Below are 25,929 nucleotides of genomic sequence, written 5' to 3' on the forward strand. Positions count from 1 at the left end.
GGGTGTGGTAAGTAACTGGCAGCAGTGGGATGCTACTGGTGAACTACATACATAACTATGTGAACAAATTATGTATGATGGTTGTTTATCCCATTTATATTTGAAACAGTGAAGGAAGAGGTATTTCCTTGCTAGTCATCAGATGAAAACTTCATTTTTGAAACTGCTTGGTTACTAATCTGGCACACCTCCACATTCTGTACCTCCTCACCACGGAGCAGGCACTGACACCTGGTCTCTCCTCCCATCAGGCTGCAGCAAGCCTGGCCAGCTCCAGCTTTGCTCCACTGCAGAGAAGTACAGGAATCATCAAGTACCCAGCTGGGTTTTTTCTGCGAGATGAAAAAGATCGCATATGTCCAGCTCACAGGCAGTAATTTTCGAATATTAGGAGATGGAGGTGGATCTGAACCTGCATTACTCAAAATCCACATAGCTTCATTATAGAAATTATTTAGACAGAATTTTAACTTATGCATAATACTTATGATAATCAAGAAAACCTGGCTACAGTCATTCACAGGGTTAGAGTTTTTTTGGTCAGAAATTATTTGTGAATGGAATTTCACAGCTATTTGCAGAAATCTTAAGGAAAAAAAGAACGTGGGGGAAGGAAAAGGTTCTACTGTATACTACCAAGGTTCCAACATGGCAAAAAAAACGACAGCTAACAGTTATAATAAGACAGAGTAAAAATAGTACGGAACGACTATTAAAAATTACTAATAGCTTCTGCAATTTTAATGGCACTTGTTCTTGTTCTTTACTAGGGTTATTAGAACCATATTGATCCATTTATGAAACACACTTTCATTTAAAGTGTTACCAAATCTCTGCAAGTTGGTGCTTTGCTGAGCTCGTGTCTGCCACTGATGACCAAGAAAAGTAAAAAGATCTCAAGCAGAACTAGGAAAAGGCCATGTCATGCCACGCCATGTGCTCACATAGACAATTTTTGGCAGAAGGCTCTTCTGCACCCAGGGACTAATACAGCCCAAAGGTAGAGAGCATAGAGCAGAATGGTCTCAAGAATATTACTTTGTGTCATTCATCTACAAGTATGAAGCTGAATCCCTGAAAACAAATCAAGTATTTGCTCATTTAAGTAGTGAAACAAAACGCCACCAACCGTCCTCATCCACAGGGGATGCAAGGCAGCAGAACTGCCATGCCTGTGACATGGGAGAGCAGATAGTGCAGCTCTCTGCAAGAAGTTGTGATGCTCTGCCTGACCTTTCATCAGGGGTTGGTCACAGAAGGTCTGGGATGCTGCGAAGTTTGGAGACTACACAAACCTAACAGCATCCAAACAAGCTGTTTCCAATTACACGAATGGGGAATAAGAAGCTCCAGCTATCAACACAACATGCTGAAATCTTCTCATTAATTCTCAAGGTTAAAGATCACTTTCTGCAGAAAACTCCAGTGTTCCCAGTAGCCAACGAGGGAGTAAGGCAAGTTAGACTGCACTGGAAGTTATTAGCGAAATTTTTCTGATAATGCCCACAGTGGGACAATAAAACAGAACACCTGCTGCTCTCCAAGGAGTGACAGACCAACAGATATCTTTTCACTCTTCTTTACTAGAAATATATTACAATATTAAAGTATATACCCTTCTTTTTTAAACCACACCCATTGAGCATTAGGAGACCGAGGTGCTTCTTGAACCATGTGCAAAGTTCAACATTCCTATCTATCTTGACATGTACTTTAAAATGCTTCTTGCAACAGGGAGATCGAATTTTTCTCTTCTGGAAATGCAGAACATTTTCTGCACCTTGGAGAAACTTTGGCAATATCTTTCTTTTCTTTTTTTCCTTCTTCTCTTGTTATCTCTTTTTTTTTTTTTTTTCCTCCCCTTTACAACTCTGGAAACATACAGTTACACTGCCTGTTTAATTACATACCTCTCACTTTTTTCTTTTTTTTTTTTTTAATATCACATTGCAAAGGCTGATGGAAGTAAAAAATTATTCCTGAAAGTTCAAAACCAAGAACAAGCAAAGAGAAAGGACCCCATTTGAAGTTCCAAATGAAGTCTCACTACATGAAAGACAGTTCATGAGTTTTTGGATCAATGACTTATCATGCTTGCAGTTGCCAATTTTCATTATAATTTGTGATTGGTTCTAGCCCACAGATGAAGATCATCTTTCTTAGTGGAAAAACAGCTTTAGCCAGAACTAACAGAAGATATTTACTGAAATACTATGCTATATACTTTGTGCCAGAATTTGTCAGGTTCCCAGCAGTTAACTTTCAATGCTGTCTCCACACCAGAAGCTTCCCCCTCCCTGTCTCATCCTAGAATGTGCAACAACAATTTGAAGTATCTGCACACATAAATGGAACATGAGGTGGACACATTTTATTTTACAAAATTATTATTATTATTATCATTATTAATTTTGTATATATTAAGACATTTTCATTCTGTTTCATTCTTCAAAGGAGGTTGATAAAGTATTTGTTGTTCTGCAGCCAAAAGAGTATTCATACACTTAAACAAGAAAAAGTGGGGACAAACAGTGTACATTACTTGGTCCTTTTTAGATATTATGAAGTATTGGAAGCTACTGATTGAACAAGAGGAATTCAAACAGATTCAAAGAAAAATCAATAACCCAAGGATATAAAAGAAAAGCACTATGGCAACCAATCCCCAGCATCCACAAACTTCCCTACCCACCTTGCAGCTGGTATATCTGTAAGATGCTGCTGCTGCAACCAAAAATAAAATTCACTAATGATGTTTTCTAACAAGTTCTCCACAAAAGCTCTGTGAAATGAAGTTCAAATATCTTTCACTCCTCAAAAGGAAGAAATTTATCTTGCATAGCCACTAAAAGAAAGCCACAGAAGAAAGCCAACTCCTGTACTGATGGAGTTATTTCTTTAACCCACCTGAGAGCAAAGGATTTTTTTGGAACTAGTCTTAGTATCATAATTTTTATCTTCCATTACAATTTAGAAAGCTTTCTGATATCAAGACGTCCCTAACATTGATTTTTCAATCCATGCATCCCTCTGAGGCTTGTACACAACACCTGAGCATTCACAGATTAAACATGGGGAAGATGTACAAAAAACTACAGGTAGAACATCCACCGGTTCTCACAGCTCATCTTCTCTGGAGTGTGCATCAAGCAGTCAATACACTTCCAGCAGGAAACAACCTCTATTTTTTAAGTGCTTCTTCAAAATCTGAAAGTTAACTCTAAGAAATTGTTTATACATATTTTTCCAAATTACACGTTTTTACACTACAAACAGTGCTTCTGACTAAAAACTACTTTACTGATTAACAGAAGTAGCTATCTTAAATTTCATGTAAAGTAAGAGAGCAGAAAAATAACTTATTATCGTTACAGTTAGGTATGTTTATGTAATCTCTGAAGGCAGAGTATTTTAACAACTATATGGTAACTAGTGTATTTATTATTTCATATGAGATGTCAAAAATCTACCACATTAAAACATATCTAAGATACTTACACATTACTACAAATTACTACAGCTATTTAAAACAGAGGACCTTCATACAGAATTTTTTTTTAAGGTCAGCCCAGAACAAAAGTAAATTTGCATCCATACACGCAGTTGGGATCTTGTCTGTACAGAAACTGAAACATTATCTTCCACATCATTCACAGAAACACTAAAAATATTCTTAAATGTTTCTGAAACTAAACAGCTTTCTGAGAACAAATTCATTATATTGTGTTTCTTCTCCAGAATTTGTACAACTATACATAGTTCACTTTTGTGTCTCAGATGATATTTTGATTTATGAATTTTTAAAGCATTCAAAAGTACTTCCAAAGGACATTTAATACCCTTTCCCTTAATCTCAAAGTTCAAATTTAGGACCAGAGAAAACTTATTTGTCATGCAACACATATGCAAAATGCAGGTCTCCTCAGAAAGTTTAAGGAAGTCAAGCCAAACCACACATTGGAAATCAATGTCAACTTTCTCCAAAATTTGTACAACTATACATAGTTCACTTTTGTGTCTCAGATGATATTTTGATTTATGAATTTTTAAAGCATTCAAAAGTACTTCCAAAGGACATTTAATACCCTTTCCCTTAATCTCAAAGTTCAAATTTAGGACCAGAGAAAACTTATTTGTCATGCAACACATATGCAAAATGCAGGTCTCCTCAGAAAGTTTAAGGAAGTCAAGCCAAACCACACATTGGAAATCAAGTCTGAATCTCAACAGAGGGTGTAATTTCCTCTCCACAACAGAACATTTCTAAGAGAATGGCTCTTCTTCATCAAGCAAAAGCCAGCAAGAAGAAAGGGCAGTTGAGGAGGAACGACGAGTCACGGGTCTTACAAAACACATTGTTCCTCATAATGGCTCTTCTTCATCAAGCAAAAGCCAGAAAGAAGAAAGGGCAGTTGAGGAGGAACAACTCTTGGTCACGGGTCTTACAAAACACATTGTTCCTCAAGAGGAGGGCAGGTTGGGCTGCTCCCTGTTCCATGCTCAGCATCAAGCACCCCTCAATCACTACCCCCTGGTTTTATTGGTTCTTGAAAGCTAAACATCACTGTACTTTGTATGTGATTACTGTGGTCATTCTAATGTAGGATATATTAAAATAAACCAAACACATATGTTTGCTTTTTCTGATATGATCAAAACCAATTGTGTAAAGCAAGGTTGCTTGCACCTTCCTCAGAAGCAATTGAGCTGTCTCAAATATGACTAGTCAACTAAAAGCACTGCTGAGGTTTAGTAATTTTTGCTGTTTCCACATCACTGGAGAGAAAAGAACTTACACATCTTCATGAGCTTTGCTGCTCCTCTTCATCAGCAAGCAGCACCTCATCAGGACTGGGAAGCAGCTACACTGAGAGGAGCAGAAGCCAAAACCACCTAAAGACAGCATTCATTCAGATGTCCACACTCCTCACTCCTGGTTGACACAAGGACAGCATTGGGACATTGAGTCTCCTTGGCTTACTAAAGCCAAGAGGGACAGAGACTGAGAGACACAGATGCTACTGCTCAGCCCATCCACAACTGATAAGCAGCTACATAACATATCTGAGGAGGTCACTGAATCACACTGCCACAGACATCGCCATCAAACAGTCCCTCTCCACACCCCTTTCTGAGCACAGGTTTGCAACTCTTGTCCCTGTGCACACTCTGTAATTTAGGAAGTCCTGTGACACAGACAGAGAGGACAGAAAACCACCTTTTCAGTAAATGATACTTCACAACTCCATTCCTTGAGGGGTTTAACAATTTTGTTTCCCTTTTCATTTTACAGCAGAGTAAAAGGGAAGACCTGGACATCACACTTTGGAAATTCATTCTTGTGGGACTCTCCTGGAGACGACTACAGAAATAGAAGCTTAATCTACAAAAAGACAGTATGAAGCTCTCTAACAAAATACACTTTTGCAGCTATTGCTATCACAAAAAAGCAACCTCTTTGGATCCAAACTGGAGGGTAAATGTCTTTGCATGAAGAGAACAAACATTAAAAAATCTTTGGATCAAAATTCACTCAGCAGCATGAGGCTAAAAAAAAATTTCCTACTGATTTACTATGTGGCAGTTTGCTTGTCTAGCCCTTCTAAACAGCGATCTAGCATTAATGTGAGGACAGAGAGAGGAAAAATTGCTGCCTAAGTGGCAGGTTTGTTATTGTTTGACAATTCTAAAGAGTTCACTGGAAACTTCTAAAAGGAGCTTCTCTAATTCCCTGAAATTACAGATAATCAGCCAAGTGAATGGAGAACAATTATGAAGAAAATTGAATGCTTCCAAACGCCAGTTTGCTGTATCTACTGAATTAATATTGCATAAGCTTTTTTAGTCTCTTGCTGTAAAAGCAAAGGGATAAAAACCTAGGCCCACAGGCATTCTTGCACAGCTTTCCTCACAGAATTTTATACCATCATCATTTCTGCATTTTCTAATCATACTTAGAATTTATGTAGTGGCTTACATCTTTAACCTATTTTTCTTTCCAAAAAAACCCATCTGTAAGGTAAACTGTCTTCTGCATTGTAGTTTCAACAATATGCAGTCAGACCACAACAGCATGAAGCCCCTAATACAGGCAGAGATATAAGTTGTTTTTTCCTACTAATTAAGTTTGAACACACTTGAAGCCATTGTTTCAAAACAGTCTCAGGAATTTTTTAAGGTACAGCTATGAGAGCTGCCCATGAAGTATAGTAAGAAGGAGGAATAATCTGGAAAGAAAAGGGCTCAAGACATACATTTTTTAGCTGAGCCAAACAGATCCATTTCTGTTTATGGGCCAAGAGAGTGTAAAAAGCTAATGTAGAATTTTTATCAGCTCCAGTTCCCTGGATAACATTCAGTCACCAGACAGGAGAACAAGAGCAGCCCAAGCTGTGGTGATGGTATCAGTTGCTGTCCATCCTCCTTAGTCTACACTAAAGAGGAGCTGAATCAAAAATCAAATACAAAAACCCTTTAAAGCTAATTTTCTCCTTTTCCTCCCAGGGCAGGCGGGGGGGAAAGCACAACACCAAACTAAACAAGCAAACAAAAAAACCCATAACAACAAAATGGCAATACACATACACAAAAAATAAAATAAAATAAAATAAAATAAAATAAAATAAAATAATAAATAATCAACCAAGCAAAACCAAATAAACAACATCAAAACCCCACACCCTCAACACAAAACCAAAACAGGGTATGGATGAACGAGAAACCAGGTTGCTGGAGTATTTGCAGGAGAAAAGGGTATTGCAGCAGAATAGCTGGAGAAAGACAAGCTATGGCAGATGGGGTGGGAAGATCACAGAAGTGTCTGAAATCGACATCATGACCAGGGAGGGTGACTGCAGCTGGAAAAACTGCACATAAAAAAGAAAATGATAAGAAAATATAATACAGAATGATGTTAAATGAAAAAAGCACAAGTCCAAGTATGTGAAGAATCATTCGCTACACACACTGCAGCAGCACAGCAAGACTCCAAACAAGCCTCACAACTCAAATACTGAAGACACCCTGTGATCATCCTGTCAAACACCTACATAAGCCCAGGTACACTGTGCAATAATTTCTCCATTTAGTCTTTTAACTTCTGTTGGAAATACTGAAAAATATTGACTTTTATTTCTAGACTTCAGGAGACACAGAATCCATCAAAGCCCCAGGACTGTCATTTTTAAAGCTCTGCAATTCAGTGAATGTCTTCTATGCCTGAGACATCCACAGTTTATGTTTCAGGAAAGGTAATTCAAAATGTCATCATGCACTTATACAAATCAAAGATTACATACAATACCATTTTTCATTTTGTGATTAACACTTGAGAAATAACAAAAGTATAATCATGGGAGATTATCCTTTCTTTTCATGTCTTTAACTTTTTTTTCCAGTTTCTGGCATGGACCAGGTCTCAGATTCTACAGATAATTGTGCAAAGGGAAAGAAAGGCAGAGAGGGAGGGCAACAGAAACATACTCGCTTCCCTCTCATACATCATTTAAGTGGCTCCTAGGGTAATTGTTTATATGGCAAAGTAACATCAAGGAAACAGTTATGTATTTTTATTTGTCCCCAGGGAAGTAAGCATTCCCAGCCACTGGCTCACTATTTTTTTTTCCCCCTTTCTGATCTATGCTTCTTTGTTCTTTGATTCTTCATGCCTTTTCTTTTCTCGCTGTTTCTGCTCACAGGCTGATATGAAGGGGTATCCTTTCTAAAATTTCCATGAGGTATCAAGTTAACCCAACTGCACTAGGTTCTCAATCTGGAAGTCAGAAAATGGAAACAGAAGAAAGGAGCATCAAGTCACCAGCTAACTTTGTTCCTGCCACACGTGCTGAACATCTCACATTGAGCGGCTTGATAACTATGAACGCAAAGCACAGAGCACACAAAGAAGCCTTAATCAGCAGCCCTACCTTTGACACTTGCACACCTTCAGGTGTCTTAAAGTAAATGACAGAAAAAATGTGTGGAGAAAAAATCAAGTAAGGAAACAGACCAAACAATTTATATTGTACTGTAAGTGAAAAAAAGTAAGAAAATAGTTATGGCTAAAATGAAACAACTACATTTACTTCACTTGGTCAAGGTGAAAATAAAACTCTGAATTAAGGGCACATATCCATGAGTGAAAATTACCATCTATCTTGCTAAAACTATGACTGTAAAATCGAGAACTTTTTCCAAGGTAAGACCAAGTAAATACCAGATTTTCTTTACATGTTCTATATGCCACTCTTTAAAGAAAAAAATACAAAAGGGAATTTAAGAAAAAACACAAGTACAGCTTTCCTTACAAAAGCTATCACTTTTGATACAGCATAAGATGCAGTATCTGATTTGATTACTTACTAAACTTACTTAATTCTACAAAACATGTGGTCAGTGAAATGTCTTCCTCCCACAGAGGTCTGAAACTGTTTCTTTCTGAGGAAATTCTATGTACCGATCTTATCTGCTTTCATACAGAAAACAGTGAAAACCTCTTGTCCTAGAACTCAAGACATCTGCCAGATCTGTGAGGCATAAAGTAGAGAGAAAAATAACACTGATTCACAAGGACTCAGTGCCTGTTAAACACGATTGGATTTGCAGAAAAACCTTGAAACCAAATGTACTCAGAAAATATTTAAAGCATCTGGTGAAACCTGGATAGGGGAAGAGGGGATTCCAAGCCCATAATGTAAGAACAAATCAAAATGCTTCATTAAACATATTTTTCACCCTTAGTAAAACATTCCGACTTTGAGAAAGAAAAACAGAAAAGAATGGAGCAAAATCCTAGCCTTGGGAGAATTCAGAAACTAAGTCAGTACATGGCACATATAGCACAGCACAAACTGCTCAGTATGAGTGAAGCCTTGAGGTTTTGAGAAGTAATTTAATATTCAATTCAGCCAGTAATAAGAATCCCATACAAAAAATTCACATCCACAAAATAATTCTGGTAAAATGCAGAATGAAGTAAGACTCCTAGAAGCTCGGTTATACACCAGCAGTCCCTCCAGGTAAACAGCACATAAACATTGATATTACAATATTATCCCCAACTCTCAGCCATTGGAGACCTTATAGAAACTCTAATATAAAAGTGTAAATGACTTTGACACGTTCACACACCCCACTCCTCCTCCAGCTCGCTCATCCCACTGGGTGCAGCTGTGAGAAGTCGGTGGGGTCTGAGCCCGGCAAAGCTGCTGGCCCTCAGCCCCACTGCCCTGCCCGCAGCCTGGGGCACGCTCCTGAGCACGGCTGCCCCCCTGCCCCACAGCAAACCCCCGCCCGCACCCCCAGGAATGCAACTGCTCGCCCCCGGCCCCACTGAGGACACAGTATAAGCATGCACTTTTTTGGTATGCTGATCTCCCTCAAGCTTTCTGGATTTGCTGCCACCACAACGTGCTACTGCAGAGATGAACTGCCAACAAGCACACACAACTGAGGAGAAACTCTTCAGCCAACACAAGAAATATGCAGACCAAGCTGTAATGAACTAACACCTAAACATATCTGCAAGTGCAGTCTCCCTGAGGCTTTTTCACCCTTTGCTTTTTGGGGGCTAATTTTTTTAATAGTTTAGATTTTTCCTCCTTTCCTCCTTTACTGCTTACATGTGCCTTTTTCTGCTCCTCCTCCTCCAGCTTCTGGAGACAGCCCTGCTCACCATGGAGCCAGTGGCCTGGCAATGACCCTCTGCCTAAGCATTCAGCTGTGCATCCTGCACCCCTGGTCACCCTCTTGCTGAAGTGCAAATTGGAAACCCTATCTCTGTACCAGCAATAACTGCAAACAGATTTTCCTCCACCTTTATGGGTGGACAAAGAGAAAATACTTATTTCATTGTAATGTTACCTTCTGAGCAACATAGCAAAGAGCTATGGGAAAGCAAGATTACAAGAAGACTTTGTCCATTTGTTTTACTACTTTAAAGGTGAACTTAAACCAGAGGTAGAGGTAAATCATCTACGTGTACAATACTCCCAGAAATATTGCCTACTATGTCAAACTAGAGCTGTAACTTTATTCACTCACTTAATGGATATTTCTCATGGATAAATGTCATGGAGTTCATCTGAAAAAGCAGTTCCATAATTTTTTCACAGTGTCACTCCTAGTAAGCTCCTAATTTTTATTTATTTTTCCATAAGTCAAGAGCCCAACTAAAATTTTGAATAAAATATTAATAGGCTTCATTATGAAAGACCCTTCAGAAGGAAACCATCATGAAAGTCAGGCAGAGCTTGACCTAAAATCTTTCTGTCATTTAATGAAGGTCTTAAACATCAGAGCTTAAAATGAGTTGGAATACAAGAAGCTAACATCATTTTTATACTTGGTAGAGAAAGATTTATATGCAGAAAACAATTCTGAGGTTTTAGTTCCAAAAAGCCCAAAGCAGAGAGATCAAAAGAGAATTTACTGAAGCCATGGAAATATTAGTTTGTATATTCTACGGGGCTGGTTAACAATGCAGGTGTCTCTCTTCATTCTGTAACTTCAGAAACCAGCCAACTTAACTTTCTTTATTTACCCATTTGGGAGTAGTACTGCATAAAGTCACTAGATACCAGTGTCAGACCCAAGGCAGACAACACTGTTGGTTTAACCATAAAATTTCATGAATGTTTCTCAAACACAGTTTTTCTCAAAAAAAAGCTAACAATGGATTATCTGCATTCATGACATACTGTCTACAATCCAAATATACTTCCCAAGCATAATTATGGCTCTGTAGAAACTTCCTGGGGTCATGTAAAATTGCTCTGTGGATCAAACTGAGAAGCTGTTTCCTTTGTAAAATGCCACCTGGCCTTCCTCTTCCAAATATACAACTGACCATTTTTAAGGCTACAAAGGCAACATCCTACCTCACTAATTATTTTTTTTTTCAAATAAAAATTGATTTTTATAGCATGAGGTAAATCACACACAGAATAGGATCCAGTGGCATCTGTTTCAGAACTGGTCAGTTCTCATCAAGGGAGATCAGCCTGTGCAGCTCGTCTAGAGTCATATAATGATTTGGGTTGGAAAGGACATGAAAGATCATCTAGTTCCAATCTTCCTGCATGGGCAGGGACACATTCCTCTAGACCAGGTTGCTCATAGCTCCATCCAACCTGGCATTGAACACTTCCAGGGATGGGGCTCAGTCTTTCCTCACAGGGCAGATGCTCCGTTCCTCTATCATCTTTCTGGCTCTGCACCTGTCTCCTTCCAGTAGTTCCTTACCCTTTATGAACTGTGGAGCCCAGAATTGGATGCAATATTTCAGATTTGCCCTCACCAGGGCAGAACAAAGGGGGAGGATAACGTCCCTTGACCTACTGGCCACACTCTTCTTAATGCACCCCAGGATGCCATTTGCCTTCTTGGGCACTAGGCTGAGCTAGGCCACTAACCCAAGCTAGGCCACACTCCACCTCATCCAGAAACAAACCGTAGAACAGATCAAATGAACTCCCCCTAAAAATGCTCATTCTCAAGGAATGAGCAACTGGGCTCCCTCAAGTATTTAGCTCAGATGCAGAACCTGAAGTCTGCTGATATTAACCTCATCCATTGTATCTGCCTTGAATGAGCTGTTGCCCAGCAATTGCCGAAAGAGTCCCGATTTTATTTCCAGTTGCAAAGAGCGCTGTACAGAAAGCTGAATCAAATCCAGCCCCTTGGGATAAGGTTTTAATGATTGATCAAAGTTTGCTTTGTGAAGCCTAGTCCCTGGCTCATATGCCCAATTTCCAGAAACTAACACAATTGCTTGGTATTGCTGTCCCTGTACAGCCCTTTACTGTATGTATGCAAGTAGTAGTATGAATACTTAATCGTAATTTAAGCACCATTTTTTGCTTTTGTTTGTAAATCCACATGGCCCCCAACTCCCTTCTCAACTATAAAACCACTTCCAGTTTCTATAAATAAAAAAAATATTGACAGAATTAATTACATAAATCCACAATGGAGGCAAGAAACATAGACCTGGAAAGCAGCTTGAGTTCACATCCACCTCCAATCCCCAAATAGCTGAGCCCTGGCATCAACCTGATTGGTGAAAGCCATGCCCATGACATGGCCACCATGTTACTAAGGGGGACCCCATCTGCCCCAGCAGTGCCACAGAGCAGGAGACAAGGGGGCCCTCCCTGCAGACCAGCTGGGGACACTGCACTGCACTAAGCTGAGCCCAGCCATGCTGGCAGGAGAGCAAGCAGTGGGCTCATGCCTCGTCTCAGCTCAGACCAGGATCATGGGCTCAAACTGGGCTTGTCACCTTAATGAAATCTACTGGAGAAAGTTATTCTAAATACACATGCTTGAGTCTCACCCTAATAGCTTAATCTGCCCCTAACCTGAACACAAAGCATTTCTGAAGATGGCGTTCATCTTACTTACACAACTCATTTAGGATTTACGACGAGATGAGTGGGAGAAAGAAAAAATTTTGTCTTTTTAAAAGTACAAATAAGGTAACAAATTAATGTAACATTATTTCTCATCCACTCCTTTATTCTGTATGATCTTTTAGCCCTTTTCAGCACATGTAAGAGTAAATAAAAAAACAAAACAAAAAAACAAGACCTATTCAACTAGCAGCCATCTGTCCTTGTTTCATCCCTCTCAAAAAACATGTCAAAGGACACAGAATTTAATGCAACTTCTTCCCAGTAATCAGCAAATGAAATGGTCTATCTCCAGAACACTTTCTCATCTGAAAAAAAAATAAAATGTGAGTTCACATGCTGCAAATGCAATAAAGAAGGGAGAAAGAAGAAAGATCCCTTGTGAATTAAGAAAAAAAGCAAGCAGCAACGCTCTCACTTATGTACAAGTTCAACCTAATTAAGGATATAGCTTAAGTACTGCAGCTTACAGCCTTGGGCTTGTGGTCACGTATAGCCACACGCTTGCAGAAGGAGGCAGCTGGCACAAGTTGTTCCACTGAACACAGCATAACCCTGTGGACAGCATGGCACAGAGCCCCCAGCATCACAGCACTCTTCACTAGCCTTGCAACACCTTTCCTGTAGAATCATCCCACAAAGGGCCAAGCAAATAATTAAGTACAACTAAGTCTGCACCCTTTCCTGTTGGCAAATTTACCACAAGTAATTTACAGTCCAGCCCCTCAGAGACCAATGCTGTTGGCTCAAAGCAAAGCAAAACATGGCCACACTACCAGTTACTCTCACGGACAAGTGGTTCAGGATAGTAAAGATGCCTTGAAGCATACTGTTGATCGCATCTCAGAATAAGTACCCATAAATACTGCATTAATTTTTATAGTCTGTTGGATTAAAAAAAGTGTATTCTGTACACATGGCTCCCTAAGGTAAAAAAAATTAACAGGGTGGTTACCCGTACGGGGAAAAAGCATTCCCTACTAATTTCAGATTCATGTTCCTTGCCTTTACTGTGGCTGCTTCTTGCTTGCCTAAAATGAAATAGCAAGAAATAGAGAAGTAATCAAGAAATTATCTACAGAAAGAGTTATTACATGTATTGATACATGTGATAACAAACTCTTCCGATAAAGAGGTAGTTTATTACAGTAAGATTAAACCCACAATGCCACAATGGAATGAATTTGTGTAGCTATTCTGTAATGTTTTACTGGATAAAATGGCATAACATTTTTGTATACATAAAAATACAGTCCCCTTAAGGAAAAACTTACCTTTCATTTAATGAAGGGGAAAATAACACCCAGCAATATCACCACTGCACATTCTCAGAATACAGCTGTGATTTCCATAATAGCTTCTTGTTCAAGTGATCATTAAACCTATTTAAGATGTCAAATTTAGACTAATATCCAGACCTGACTTCTTAAACTGTTCAAATTCAATACTTCACATCTTCATAATCCTTCCTTGTTAATCTCTCCTGTACTACATTCTGTAGCTATGGTATAAAACACCACCAGGTATCAAACAATACTGTATTTTTATTACTCTCCATTACCAGCACTCTAAGAAGCCCTCGCTATATGCAATGACATTTTGAAATGCCCAATGATTACTTAGTTTTCCTCTAGACAATCCAGAAAGTTCTGAAATTCTTTACTTTATTGGTTTCAGGGTTGTTTTTTTAAAATCCTACTAAGAGCTACAGTATTTTGCTTGATGGTATACTGAGAAGATTGAAGATATTAAAAGTTAATTTAGAAACTTAAGCAGTTTAAAATCCATTTGTTTTACAAAAGTGTCATGGCCTTATCAAAAACACAAGGTTTTTAAACTGCTCAGCAATCCCAAATTAACAGCAGAGCACTACACTTAGAGAAAACACCAACTGGAGATCACTCAAGTCAGAACTGTGCTGTAGAAAGAACAAATTTAGCCTCACGGAAGAAAGCAGCACCTGGTACTGATTTTTTTTTCCTCAATAACTCTGGCTTTAAAACAATCACATCCTTGACAGAGCTACAGGGATAAATGCAATAAGAATTGCTGAACAACAAGAGCACCAGAAGGTGAGGAAACAGACTTTGCTAAATCTTCTCCTCAAACTCTGACGCGCAAGAAACCGTCCTTCTTCAGCTGCCAACAGCTCCGTGCAAGCCTCAGTTCCAATTTCTTTTCATATTACTCAGCACAGTAAAGGAAACACATGAGAACCTGACAAGGAAGTAAAAGTGATAATGACAGTTAGGAATTTTTTTTTAATTAATTCCTGGAAGTGCACTGGAATGGGCACCTGAACACCAGCTGGTCATCAAAAAAGGTTTCTGAACAAGGAAACTCAATGTGGAAAGCTGACCTGACACAAAGCTCAGCAGAGTCTAGTGAAAAACTTTCCACTGACTTTAGTAAGCATTACTTATAAAACCACAATCTTTCATTATAAATGTGGATTACTTTGTCTGGATTTTGTAAGCAGCTATTTAACCCTAGTGATAACTCCATCTGATGAAGCTCCAAACATCCGTTTTTGATGAACCCATCTTCCTCTTCCTCCCTGTTCTAATCTCTTGATTCCTTACTTCTTCAACACTTGAAAATTATTTTATTTCCATATATAAAGCTGACTCACAGCTGAATAAGGAGTCAAAGAGACACAAACGAAAATGAAATAGTTTCTAATGACCATATGTGAGAAAGAATGCTGAAACCAATATCATTTTTGAAGCCAGAAAAAACATGAACTCACCTCTGCAGTTCTTTTTCACCATACCAACATGCAGTGCTCCAATCCTTCACACAAAGGCACTTACAAATATTAACAAATTAATTCTCAGAATATGCATTTGGGAGTCTAGATAAATACTTGTATCAAATCAATGAAGTGCCGAATTTAAAACAGCAATTTTAAAGTACTTGAAAATCACACACTTATTTATGCACTCACACCTTTAACTGGTTTGCTCAGTACTGGATTTGTTGAATGTTCAAAATGTGAGATGCTAAGAAAAGACACATATATATTTACAATGGACACAGTGTCTCACCCATGATTACAAAGAAACCTAAAGGCTTATCCAGGACCAGGACAGATCTGCCACCACCAGCCTGTTCCCTTCCTGCCTTCCAGCACAACCCAGGACCGTACCCAGCAACACACAGAACACACCTCTCAACCAACTCCCACAAAGACCTGCTTCTTATGTGAGTTGTAAGAATGGGTTTTAGGCCTGCAGATTACCAAAAATGGCTTTCTCTAGGAAACTGCACTTCTCTTAGCAGACATGGAAAATGATAACAAATTACTGAAGTTGAAGACTTGGACCCTATCAGATTTTGTCTTTTCTTAACTAAATAAACTAGTATTTCCAATGCTTTGTCCTAGTCTCCAAAGCTATTACTCTTTTTGCTCACTTTCAGCTCTCTCCAACTTTTTTACAATTTCTTGAAGTCTCCAGTTTAAGTCTTCCTGCTCACAACCACTTCAGCGAGTCCACTACAGAATTTGCCTTTGATCCTTTGATGGAAGAGTGTAATGCCCAGGTGCACTGCAATAGTGCAGTATAAGGCCCAGATCCTTCTTGCAGCACCGTGTACTTAGTTGTTCACTAGTACTGACTTGTAATTACCTTTTTTTTCTTTTTCTAGATGCAGTGACTGTGCATATCTCCCCTATTTCAAAACAGTTCAGAAATGTATGAAGCGAATGCTGAACTGAAACCTTGACATCCAAAGTGCTTCAAACTCCAAGTTTTGGGTTTTTTATGCAATACTCTATATTTCAGTTCAGATTTATTAAAATATTCAACAGTCCTTAAACTAAGAGAGCCCTCAGGAACTATCCATGATATGTCCTACTGATTTTCCAGTGAGCTACTAAAATCTACTCAAAAAGTACAGAGATACCCACAAATTCAACACCAAGCAAGGTCATGAGCTTTAATAGATTAATAAGTTCCCAGTGAAAGTCTGCATGCATGCTCTTACCCATGAGGAATAAACTTGTCCTTACTGCAGGGTAAGAATACACATACACACAGGGAACCTCACAGCAACAGCCACGCTACTGGGTAAACAAAGATGTGGAGCTGCAGCAACTGCTTTCCTCCTCTACACTTTCAGTACATCTTAACAGCCAGCTGTACACTCCCATTGCAATTTTCTCATCTAAACCTTTTTTCTTTTTCCACAGTCTGCTTCTGTGACCAGAATTTGAAACTGATGCCGAGAATCCTACTAAAATATATGATACAGATCACTTGAGCAAATACATCACTGGAGTGTATGATTTCCAGCTATCTCTTTGTAACTTCTTAAGACTCCTTTGGCCAGTGTTTCAGGGAGATGCTAATCCTCCAGCCTCAAGGATAACCTTACAATTGCCCTGTATCTTATTTTCAAGGAACTGATGCACCTACCAAAGACCTGAAGCAGCCTTGTAAAAGGCGTGGTTGGCTGATCTGTGTCACACTGGCACAAACTAGTACAATACTAAGCCATGTTGGGAAGCTGTATATGCACAATATAATTGCACTACTGCTAAATATTTCACTAGGGATGTAATTTGCTTTTAAAAAATAATAGCTTCAAGAAGCAAACACTTTGATTTTATTAATATATTTGGAGTCCTACAACTTCGGAGGTTGAATGCAATCTCTGGAGGCAATTTGGTCCAACCTCACTACACAAAACAGGACCTAAGATCCTAGATTAAGCGAGATCAGGTTGCCCAGTGCCATGTTCAGTCAAGTTCTATCCCTCTCCAAAGATGGGATTGCCACAACTTCTCTGAGCAGCCTGTTTCACTCTCGAGGTGTTCTCCCATTAAATAGCTTAAGAAAGAAATAATAACTCCCAGCCCCCTTTCTCTTCTCAACTTTGGGCCAGAAAAACGAACAAACAACAAACAGTCCTCTACTCCTCCCTTAATATATTATCCAAAAAATGTTATATATATATTAAAAATGCTTTTTAACCATAATTGCTGAAACACTCAAAGAGACTTGTAACAAACATAAAATTACAGCAAGACCAAGAACTAATACCACCGTCAGCTATTTAACAGAGGTAAATAGCTTGAAAGGAAAACTAGACAAAGAGATGACCCTTTTCGCAATATCTCATGTAGCTGGAAAGGGTTTTTTTTATTTACAATATTTAAATGCAGTCCTGTGAAACAAACAACTTGATTCACAGGCAGTGCACCCGCTGCTGAACTGTCACCGCCTGACATCCTGTCTTATCTGCCAAATTGCTCATTAGGTTTGGCAATTTTCACCTGCGCCTCCAGTTTATATTTCAGCAGGGAATAAACATCAGTCTGCTCTAACAATCTTCTGGAGTGAGCTTCCAACCTCTTCTCAGAAAGCACGCAGGGACACACAAAAAACGTCTTGTGTACTGTATGCTTTTTTAAAAAATGGAGCACAACTGGTGAAAATACAAGAGGAAGCTTAACTAGGGTAACAGAAAAGCAGTAAAAGAGAAAGAGGTAGATTAGAAACCTAAATAAATCAACTGCTTGTATCAATGAACAGTGTTTTCACATTGAAAAACAACATAGGGGGTATGGGCCAGCCTCTCTTTTGTTTCCACATTTAGATGGAGAGATTCAATATGACACAACCTCTCCATGTGCAAAGTACTGGCTGTGTTTATGCATGGGAAAAGAGGGAATCCAGATGAATATTACTTTTCCAGCTGGACCTGATCTAGCTAACCTTTCCCTTGCTAGGAGAGAAGTGATGGCGTGATCTATAAACAAACAAAAGGGGTAGCATGGCAACCAGAACAAAGAGACTAAAATCTCAGCAGGCTCTTAAGCCCCAGCCTAATGTGCTGAGATGCTGCTTCTGAACAGAGCCCGCTCCATACCCCTCGGTGCAGGTGAGCAGGAGCAGGATGGCACAAAGCCACCCTTCTGCAAGTGAACTGCTGAGAAACAGAGCCCAGCTTGTGAGCAAAAAGCACCAGAGATGTAAAACAAAATGTCTCAAACGCTATAAACCAATTTCAGATGGAATATTGTTTTTCATTTGTTAGAAGTAAAATATTCACCGCCAACCCTGCAATTAGCTAGAAAATTACAATAATTACAGCAATTTTGTATCCCATCTCCAATCCAATTAATAGATATATGACCTTGTCAACATGCAATAATCAGGATCAGCATCTCCCACAAAACTGGATGGGTTTTATTTGCTGAATAGAATTTACACAGTAAGAAGATAATTATTTGAAATACTGAGAATACCATTTGTATGCTATGCTTCACTTCACAAGTTATAAAGGAAATACAATAGGGATATTATTTCCATTTTCAATGTATATTTAAATGAAATTCTTGAAATAGGTATGTTTAATACAGAGTAATATTACTGGACTGGGATTCTAAGTCTGTGGTTTGGAACATTTAGAAACAAAATACATCCAATTGTCAAAATAAGAAAGAAAGGAATTAGTTAGTTAGGAGAACATCTCTGATTTGTGATAATATATTTTGTGACAAATTGTTTCATCCATTTTACTTTTTCCACGGTTTTAGAAAAAATGTCAAATAGTTTTAAAACCCTTCTGCATTTCTATAGACCTTTGTATTTGTAAGGTCTCAAAGCACTTTTGGTCATTTTAACACCCAGTGAACTAGCTGAGTATTCCATCTATTTTTCAAAATGACGCCAAAGATAAGTGAGTTGTCCAATATATCACTGAATTTTTACCTGTGCTACATGATTTTTATGCACTAACATCAATGTACTGTTTAATACACCAGATAATCACACAGAAGAGAAAATGTGTATGTATTTTTCTTCTCTAACCCCCTCCAAATTGAGAACACAAGAGGGCAGATTTTTGCCAGTTTTTTTGCCATGGAAATGAGATATGCATTTAGCAGTGGCATACCCTAGTGACAGCAACACAGAAGTGACCAGAAATTCTGCGATACCTCTTTAGCCTGCCATTATTCCTTTCCCTAATTTAATTCTGGTTTATAAAGAAGCACAGTTATAGCTTGAAAAGATACACATTCAGGTCTGTTTAAGCTAATTGTTAAATGTTGTTCCCTTAATTTTACAGACAACACTGATACAAAATCCCTCAAATTTAATAGAGTACTGTAACTATTCCATTTGCATTTTACCTGAGTACTTAAACATAGATTTTTATCCCTTAAAAGAATACCTACAGAAAAGTAATCTCTTGTGAATTACAAATAGTTCTTTAAGATGGTGTATCTGTAGAATAACAAAGAACTGACTGATACTGACTTCTGCCAATAATTTTCTGGAATGGAGTCACTACTTGGAAAGTTCAGTAAACAAAATTATAGATAGTACAAGTTCAGAGGGGCACAATCCTATATCCATTGTTGTCTTGTTTGTGTGGCACCTTTAACAACAATGAAAATTAAACAGGAAATTTCCCTCAGCCATTTTTCTTCTTAATAAGGTGAAATATTCAAAGATCCTGCCTGAGCAAGAACTGTGATATATGTTTCCTGCTTTGCGGGTTTGCAACGATTCTTCCCTATTGTGAAATAAACAAAATAAAAAGGATATATCTGGCTAAATCCTGTTTTTTAAAGTTTATTTATGTAACACAGTAAATGCCTGTATCAGCAGGTGTTTCTACAGAAAGGTGACAAGCATAACCTAGCAACATTGACAGGTTCAGTAGAGAGTGCTCCAATCTATAGTTTCATTTTACCATTTTCTTTATTAAAATGAATAAAATTGGCAAACTGACAATTACACCCTGCAACAACTGCATTTGGAAACTTTGCTATGATTTTCAGTGCGAGGACAATTTTAAACTGGCAGCACAGAAAGAGCTTATTGCTCCTAAAAGCAGTGTCTAAATAATTTATTAAAAGAGAAAGGTTTGTTTACTTGCATGCAACAAGCATTTATGCAGTTTCTCGGTGTGGATCAGCTTTCGATAAGGACAGATAATGAGTCATATTCCCAGCAGGAGGAATGGATAACAGCACTTGGCATCCTCGTAAATGAAGATGAAACATGAGATACCAAGAACATTTACTTACTTGCACGAAGGACTGAAGGGGTGACCTCAATTTCACTTGTTGCTTGGTAAGGCTGAAAGGCTGACACAGCGTTGGACCCCAGCTCACTGCCAAAGATCTCTGGGCTTTGCGTGCCTGTCGAGCTGGCACTGGTGCCATCACCTCCATGGTGTGGATCTTGCTCATCAAACACAGCTACGAGCTGCAAATGACAATTTAATCTACTGTTACAAAAAAGCTTTCAGCAACATCAAAGTGCCATTGTAGATCAGCATTTAATCATTTCTTCCCACCAAAGAGCAAGAAACCTCTATCAGCAGAGACTCAGATCAATGTCTAGATCATAGCATCATCAGCCCAAGGAAAGCCAGCCATTAATTGGATAGTGAAAAGGGTCAAAAGCTCTGATGGAACACAAAAATTGTCACTGTGAGCTGCAGGGTGAATGGCACCAACTTAGGAAAGGAAGGGTCACACCTTCCCTGGCAAACAACTTCATGTTAATGCTGATAAATGCCCATATACTAGAATTTATCACCTGTGCTTTTATACTTCTGCATGCATCATTACTACAAAGTCAAACCATGAACAAAACCACAATTTTGTAAGATAAAAACATACAATAAGAAATTATATTATTACATATCGAAAGCTACAGCCAAAATATGAAGCCACCCTAAAGTATTATGAACATTACAACTTATCAACTATTATCTATTAATCTCTTCCCTATTAGTATGATTTAAGTTGTATGTTTCCACTGAAAAATTCTTTTGTCCAGTTTTTTGAGATACTTCTGTATTTGTTTCCAATCAACTTCTCCAAGACAAGCCTAAGAAGTTAAGCTCAATTTAAAACTTAGTAAAGTGAGTAATTTGATAAATATTTACTACATCTATGTTTACTATTGCAGGAGAAATAGGAAACATGTCATGATGTGTTTTGGTAAATTTGAGATCAGCAGGTCAAGGGAAGCGACTTTCTCCCTCTACTCTGCTCTCTAGAGATAGGCAGAGAGAGTTGGTGTTGCTCAGCATGGAGAAGAGGAGGTTCCAGGGAGACTTCTTAGCAGCCTTCCAGTACCTGAAGGGGCTACAGGAAAGCTAGGGAGGGACATTTTCTTTTTATAAGGGCATATAGTGATAGGACAAGGGGTAGGACAAGGGGTAATGACTTTAAACTGAAAGACAGTAGATTTAGACTAGGTATATGGAAGAAATTGTCTCTACTGTGAGGGTGATGAGACACTGGAACAGGTTGCCCAGAGAAGTTGTGGATGCCCCCTCTCTGGAAGTGTTCAAGGCCAGGTTAGACGGGGCTTTGAGCAACTCAGTCTAGTGGAATGTGTCTCTGCCCATGGCAATGGGGGTGGAACTAGATTATCTCTAAGGTTGCCTTCAACCCAAATCATTTTATGATCCTATACTTCTTCCACTGTAAATGAATGCTTTTATTTGAAAAAAATAATTTATCCCAATTTATCTTTGGTGACCTACTAGAAAAGAAAAGGCCAGCTCTTACACACATTTAGTTTTAGAATGTAATTTTCAAGCTGGGTAAAAAAACTTGTATGGATAACAGCATTCTGCTGTTATAACAGCCTATAAATTAATCTATAATGTAATATTTGAAAGACATTTTTAAGAAAGCATTACATTCTTCTGTCCAAATTAGTAGGGCAAATGGAACAAATCAGCTTAAACCCATGCTGATCTCTGCAGATCATTTATTTTGTTAGAATGACACCCAAAGCTTCATATAACCTAAAGGAATCAGAGAGTTCATCCTATAGATTTTAATATTAGCCCATTTAGTCAAATCTAATTTACACAAACATCAGGAAAAAAATTGAAAACTGTAAGGGTTTTTTTTTCCAAGTGGAAATTCCAACTTGGGAATTCAGCTTTTAAAAGTAATTCTGGCATTAACTTTTTTTAATTAGTAGTTTTAAATTGCAGAGACTAGCAAATTTCTGCTAATAATTCCATACCTAATGCAATTTTAGGTTCTGGCATGTACTAAGTAGAAAGAAGTTGGCAATAGGTTAAAAGTCTATGTTCTCTTCAGCACTATTTGAAAGGTAGGGAACAGAAGGAAAAACAGGCTGCAGCAGCAGGATGCTGGAATATGTTTTTAACATACAATTCATTATTTTATGCTTGAGAAATCTACATATGAGGGCAACAGAAGAGACATGACAACATCTAAAATGCCAGTAGTTCAAGAGTATTGGAAATGCAATTTTCTAATACATTGTGAAATACCAATGCTTACATATATTGAAGCATATTTCTCAACAGAAGCACACTTTACTCCTAGCACATTTACTATCTGTTTTATAATAAACTAATTACCAATTTCTAGCAACTGAAAATAAATCAATCCACAAGTGAAAATGTGTCAGGTATTAGAACACAACAGAAATGATGCATTTAAGAATTCCAGGCATGAAACATCAAATCTTTTTCACCTTTGCATGCACATATCAAGATAAATCCCTAAATTACATTCTCTTCCTTTCAGGCTGATTGAAAAATACTACTCAACACAACCTACTGCAAGTATTTCATATATAGTATACATATTATACATATGTAAAAAGGTATGTCCATATAAAACCCTATATACTTATGTAACTTTTTGCCTATTCAAGACAGTCTACAACCTATGACTTCAGAACATTTAAAAACAAATGTTCCAAGCTTTGCTTTTGATCTTTTGTATTTTCACAGATATTTACCATTTTGACAGCATCAAGCCTTCAAAAGGCTTCAATTCCATTAAAAAGCATCCCAAGTTGAAACATTTTTTGTATACAACATGTGAAGAAACACAAGCCCCGCTAGTCTTTTCCAAATCTAATTAGTGTTACATTTTATTCTACAGTAGCAGCTTATAATTCAACCCAGGTCTGCAGCAGCTCTGCCATGCAGTTTAGGAAGCTTGTTGTAGAACAGCGTTCCACAGGTACGCTCCTTCCTCATCAGGAGCTAGAACATCTTCAGGACTGGAAGACTTAACGTGAATATACAGTGTTGGATCTTGACTTCCAGAGCTTGGTAGGCCACTCTCTGGATAACAGTGAGCTCACACCAAAAAAAAACGTCAAAACAACTTCCACTGTATTCTGAGATCAAGCATTCATTTCTGATTTCTACAATACATTTTATTTTAATCAAGGGATCTCTTCAAGGAAAGGGATTGCACCCTTTTGTACCTCTAGAGGCCCAGAGATCACACCTCTGTTACCATCTTTGTAGGAACAAGAAACAAAACAAAAAACATAGGAAGAGACACCTTTAGCTGCTTAGAATGAAGCCACACTGGACCTGTGAAGAATCCTTTGGCAGGTTCCATGTGCAGCAGGAGCCCACAGCAATAAACACTGTCGTCAGCCACGGAAACAAATAGCCTGTCAGTGAGATGTCAGTCATGTTTAAAGGCCAAAGAGATGTTTTTAATTTGGCAAAGTAGGGAACACAGATTACTAGACTAGCTTTTATCACACCTAACATCAATGGTAAATCTATGATATTTTGCTAGGCTTTAAATATAAGATTTACAAACACAATAGAAAACAAAGATGACTATCTTTTCTGGAAACAACAGCATTTTCACTGTAGGGATATTGCTTCCATGTTGACTTTTTTTTTTTTTTAATGTTAAATAAATGACTGAAATTTACCTCAACCATATACTGTGTCAGTTTTCAAATGCAAGGAACTGCATAGACCTTTCCAGAATCACTCTGATTACCTTAAGTACCTGGCATGAGCTGTGCCTCCTGATCTCTGCCCTTCAGTTTTAGATCTCATCATCTGAAGTGACCTGAGAAACTCATCATCCATTCTTTGCAGAAGAGATCAGAAGAAAGGCTGAACAAACCATAACAACTCACAAAGAAAGAAGAAACTACTTTAGCTGTTCAATATTAGATCAATATTAGCCCTTTAAAAGATCTTACACCAAAATTCAGTGACAATTGGAGCCATTTGTCTTGTTTGAATCCTTTTTTTTAAAAAAAAAAAACAGAACCTCACAGCCAAAGACTAAATTTCAACATTGACAATGATAAAAAATAAATAATAGTAGTAGGAAGTACACTAATAAGCTATATCCACTCCCCTTATTCCATGAGACCTGAAGCTGAATGCATGAAAGACATGAAAATATGGTAAAAAAACGTTACAACAGTTTTAATCACCCAGGGTAACAGGACACACCATTTGCATTTTTCAATCACTAAACTAAAAATCTGAAACTGGGAAATTAAAATCAAGCAGTAACAAACCACTCTGTCTTCCCCAAAAAAATTAAAAAATGATAGGCTTGATTTAGACTGGCATATTTACATTTCTAATGATAATATGGCAAAACAATGGAAAGGAATTTTTTTATACAGACACACATTCCTCACTGATGTAAGCTGACACAGGAAGAATCATCAGTTTGAACAAGAGAAGAATTTGTTCCTCAGTGTAAATGCACACTAATTTTTCAAGAAAAATGAAGTTTCAATTAGTCAGCAGCATGTTCAGCAGCTTTGTGCAGATCACAACTTATGGAAAGGTTCATTCCATTTCAGCAATGAAATCTTAAGTCATGAAAAGGTCGATATGCATAAATTAAAATACTCCTATTATTTTAAGTCCAGAGACAGAAATGAAAGTAATATTTTATAAATTATCAACAAAAGATACAATTATTTTTTTAAAAAGCAACCACATTCAGCATTTGACCAATAGTAATTTTTGTGAAAAATACAAATAACTGCAGCAAAGCTCAACAACTACCCCTGTGGTAAACAGCCTACTTGTGATCCTAACTGTATTTTAAGAGGTGTTTTTTTTATTGGTGTCATCATCCTCTGAAGACAAAAAAAGATAAAGAGTACAGTTTAAAAAACAGTTACGAAGCAAACACTCTCCTGTCTGATAAAGACTCTTTCTACAGCAAACATAAAAAGAAAGGGGAGCAACATAATTTAATTATTTTTGCTAAATATAACAGCTTCATCAAGCAAATGGCTTAGAAAAACATTATTCTATAGGCTGTGATATCAAAACAAAATTTTAATGAGACACCTTTGGCTTTGGGCTAAGGAGGAAGACATTCCACCAGATCACTTCATTCAGCCCTCTATAGCACATCTGACTAACTTCCAACAACACGATGTTGTACAGAATTAATTACTCTGAGCTTTAGTTTTTTCTGAAAGAGATACCAGGGTGAGCTTCTCTATTGCTCTGGGATTCAACATATCATACTAACCAGGTTATATTTACTTAAATAAATAAAAACCAAGAAGACAGATTTATTTTAATATTGACACAGCAGCAGCAGTTTGCATTCCAACATTAATTGTTACAATTTCCATCTATTCTAAGGTAATTAAAAATTAGTTAACACATATGCAGTCTTAATTAATAGACTAGATTAAGTACTTGAATGTGAATTAACTGGATTAAAAAACTATTTGCAGCAGCAATGGTTGTT

At 37.8% G+C, this 25,929-nt stretch overlaps 1 protein-coding gene across 1 annotated transcript in view; it reads right to left on the reverse strand.

Moving 5' to 3' along the window:
• PARD3 (par-3 family cell polarity regulator) overlaps window positions 1–25,929 on the reverse strand; it is a 408,737-nt gene that overhangs the window by 287,538 nt on the left and 95,270 nt on the right. The window contains exon 3 of the mRNA XM_010007039.1: window positions 20,455–20,635. Within this exon, the coding sequence (XP_010005341.1) occupies window positions 20,455–20,635 (181 nt within the window). The remainder of the gene's footprint in view (window positions 1–20,454; window positions 20,636–25,929) is intronic.

The sequence above is a fragment of the Chaetura pelagica genome, unplaced genomic scaffold, assembly GCF_000747805.2.
Source record: "Chaetura pelagica isolate M959 unplaced genomic scaffold, ChaPel_1.0 scaffold17, whole genome shotgun sequence".
Taxonomy (NCBI): domain Eukaryota; kingdom Metazoa; phylum Chordata; class Aves; order Apodiformes; family Apodidae; genus Chaetura; species Chaetura pelagica.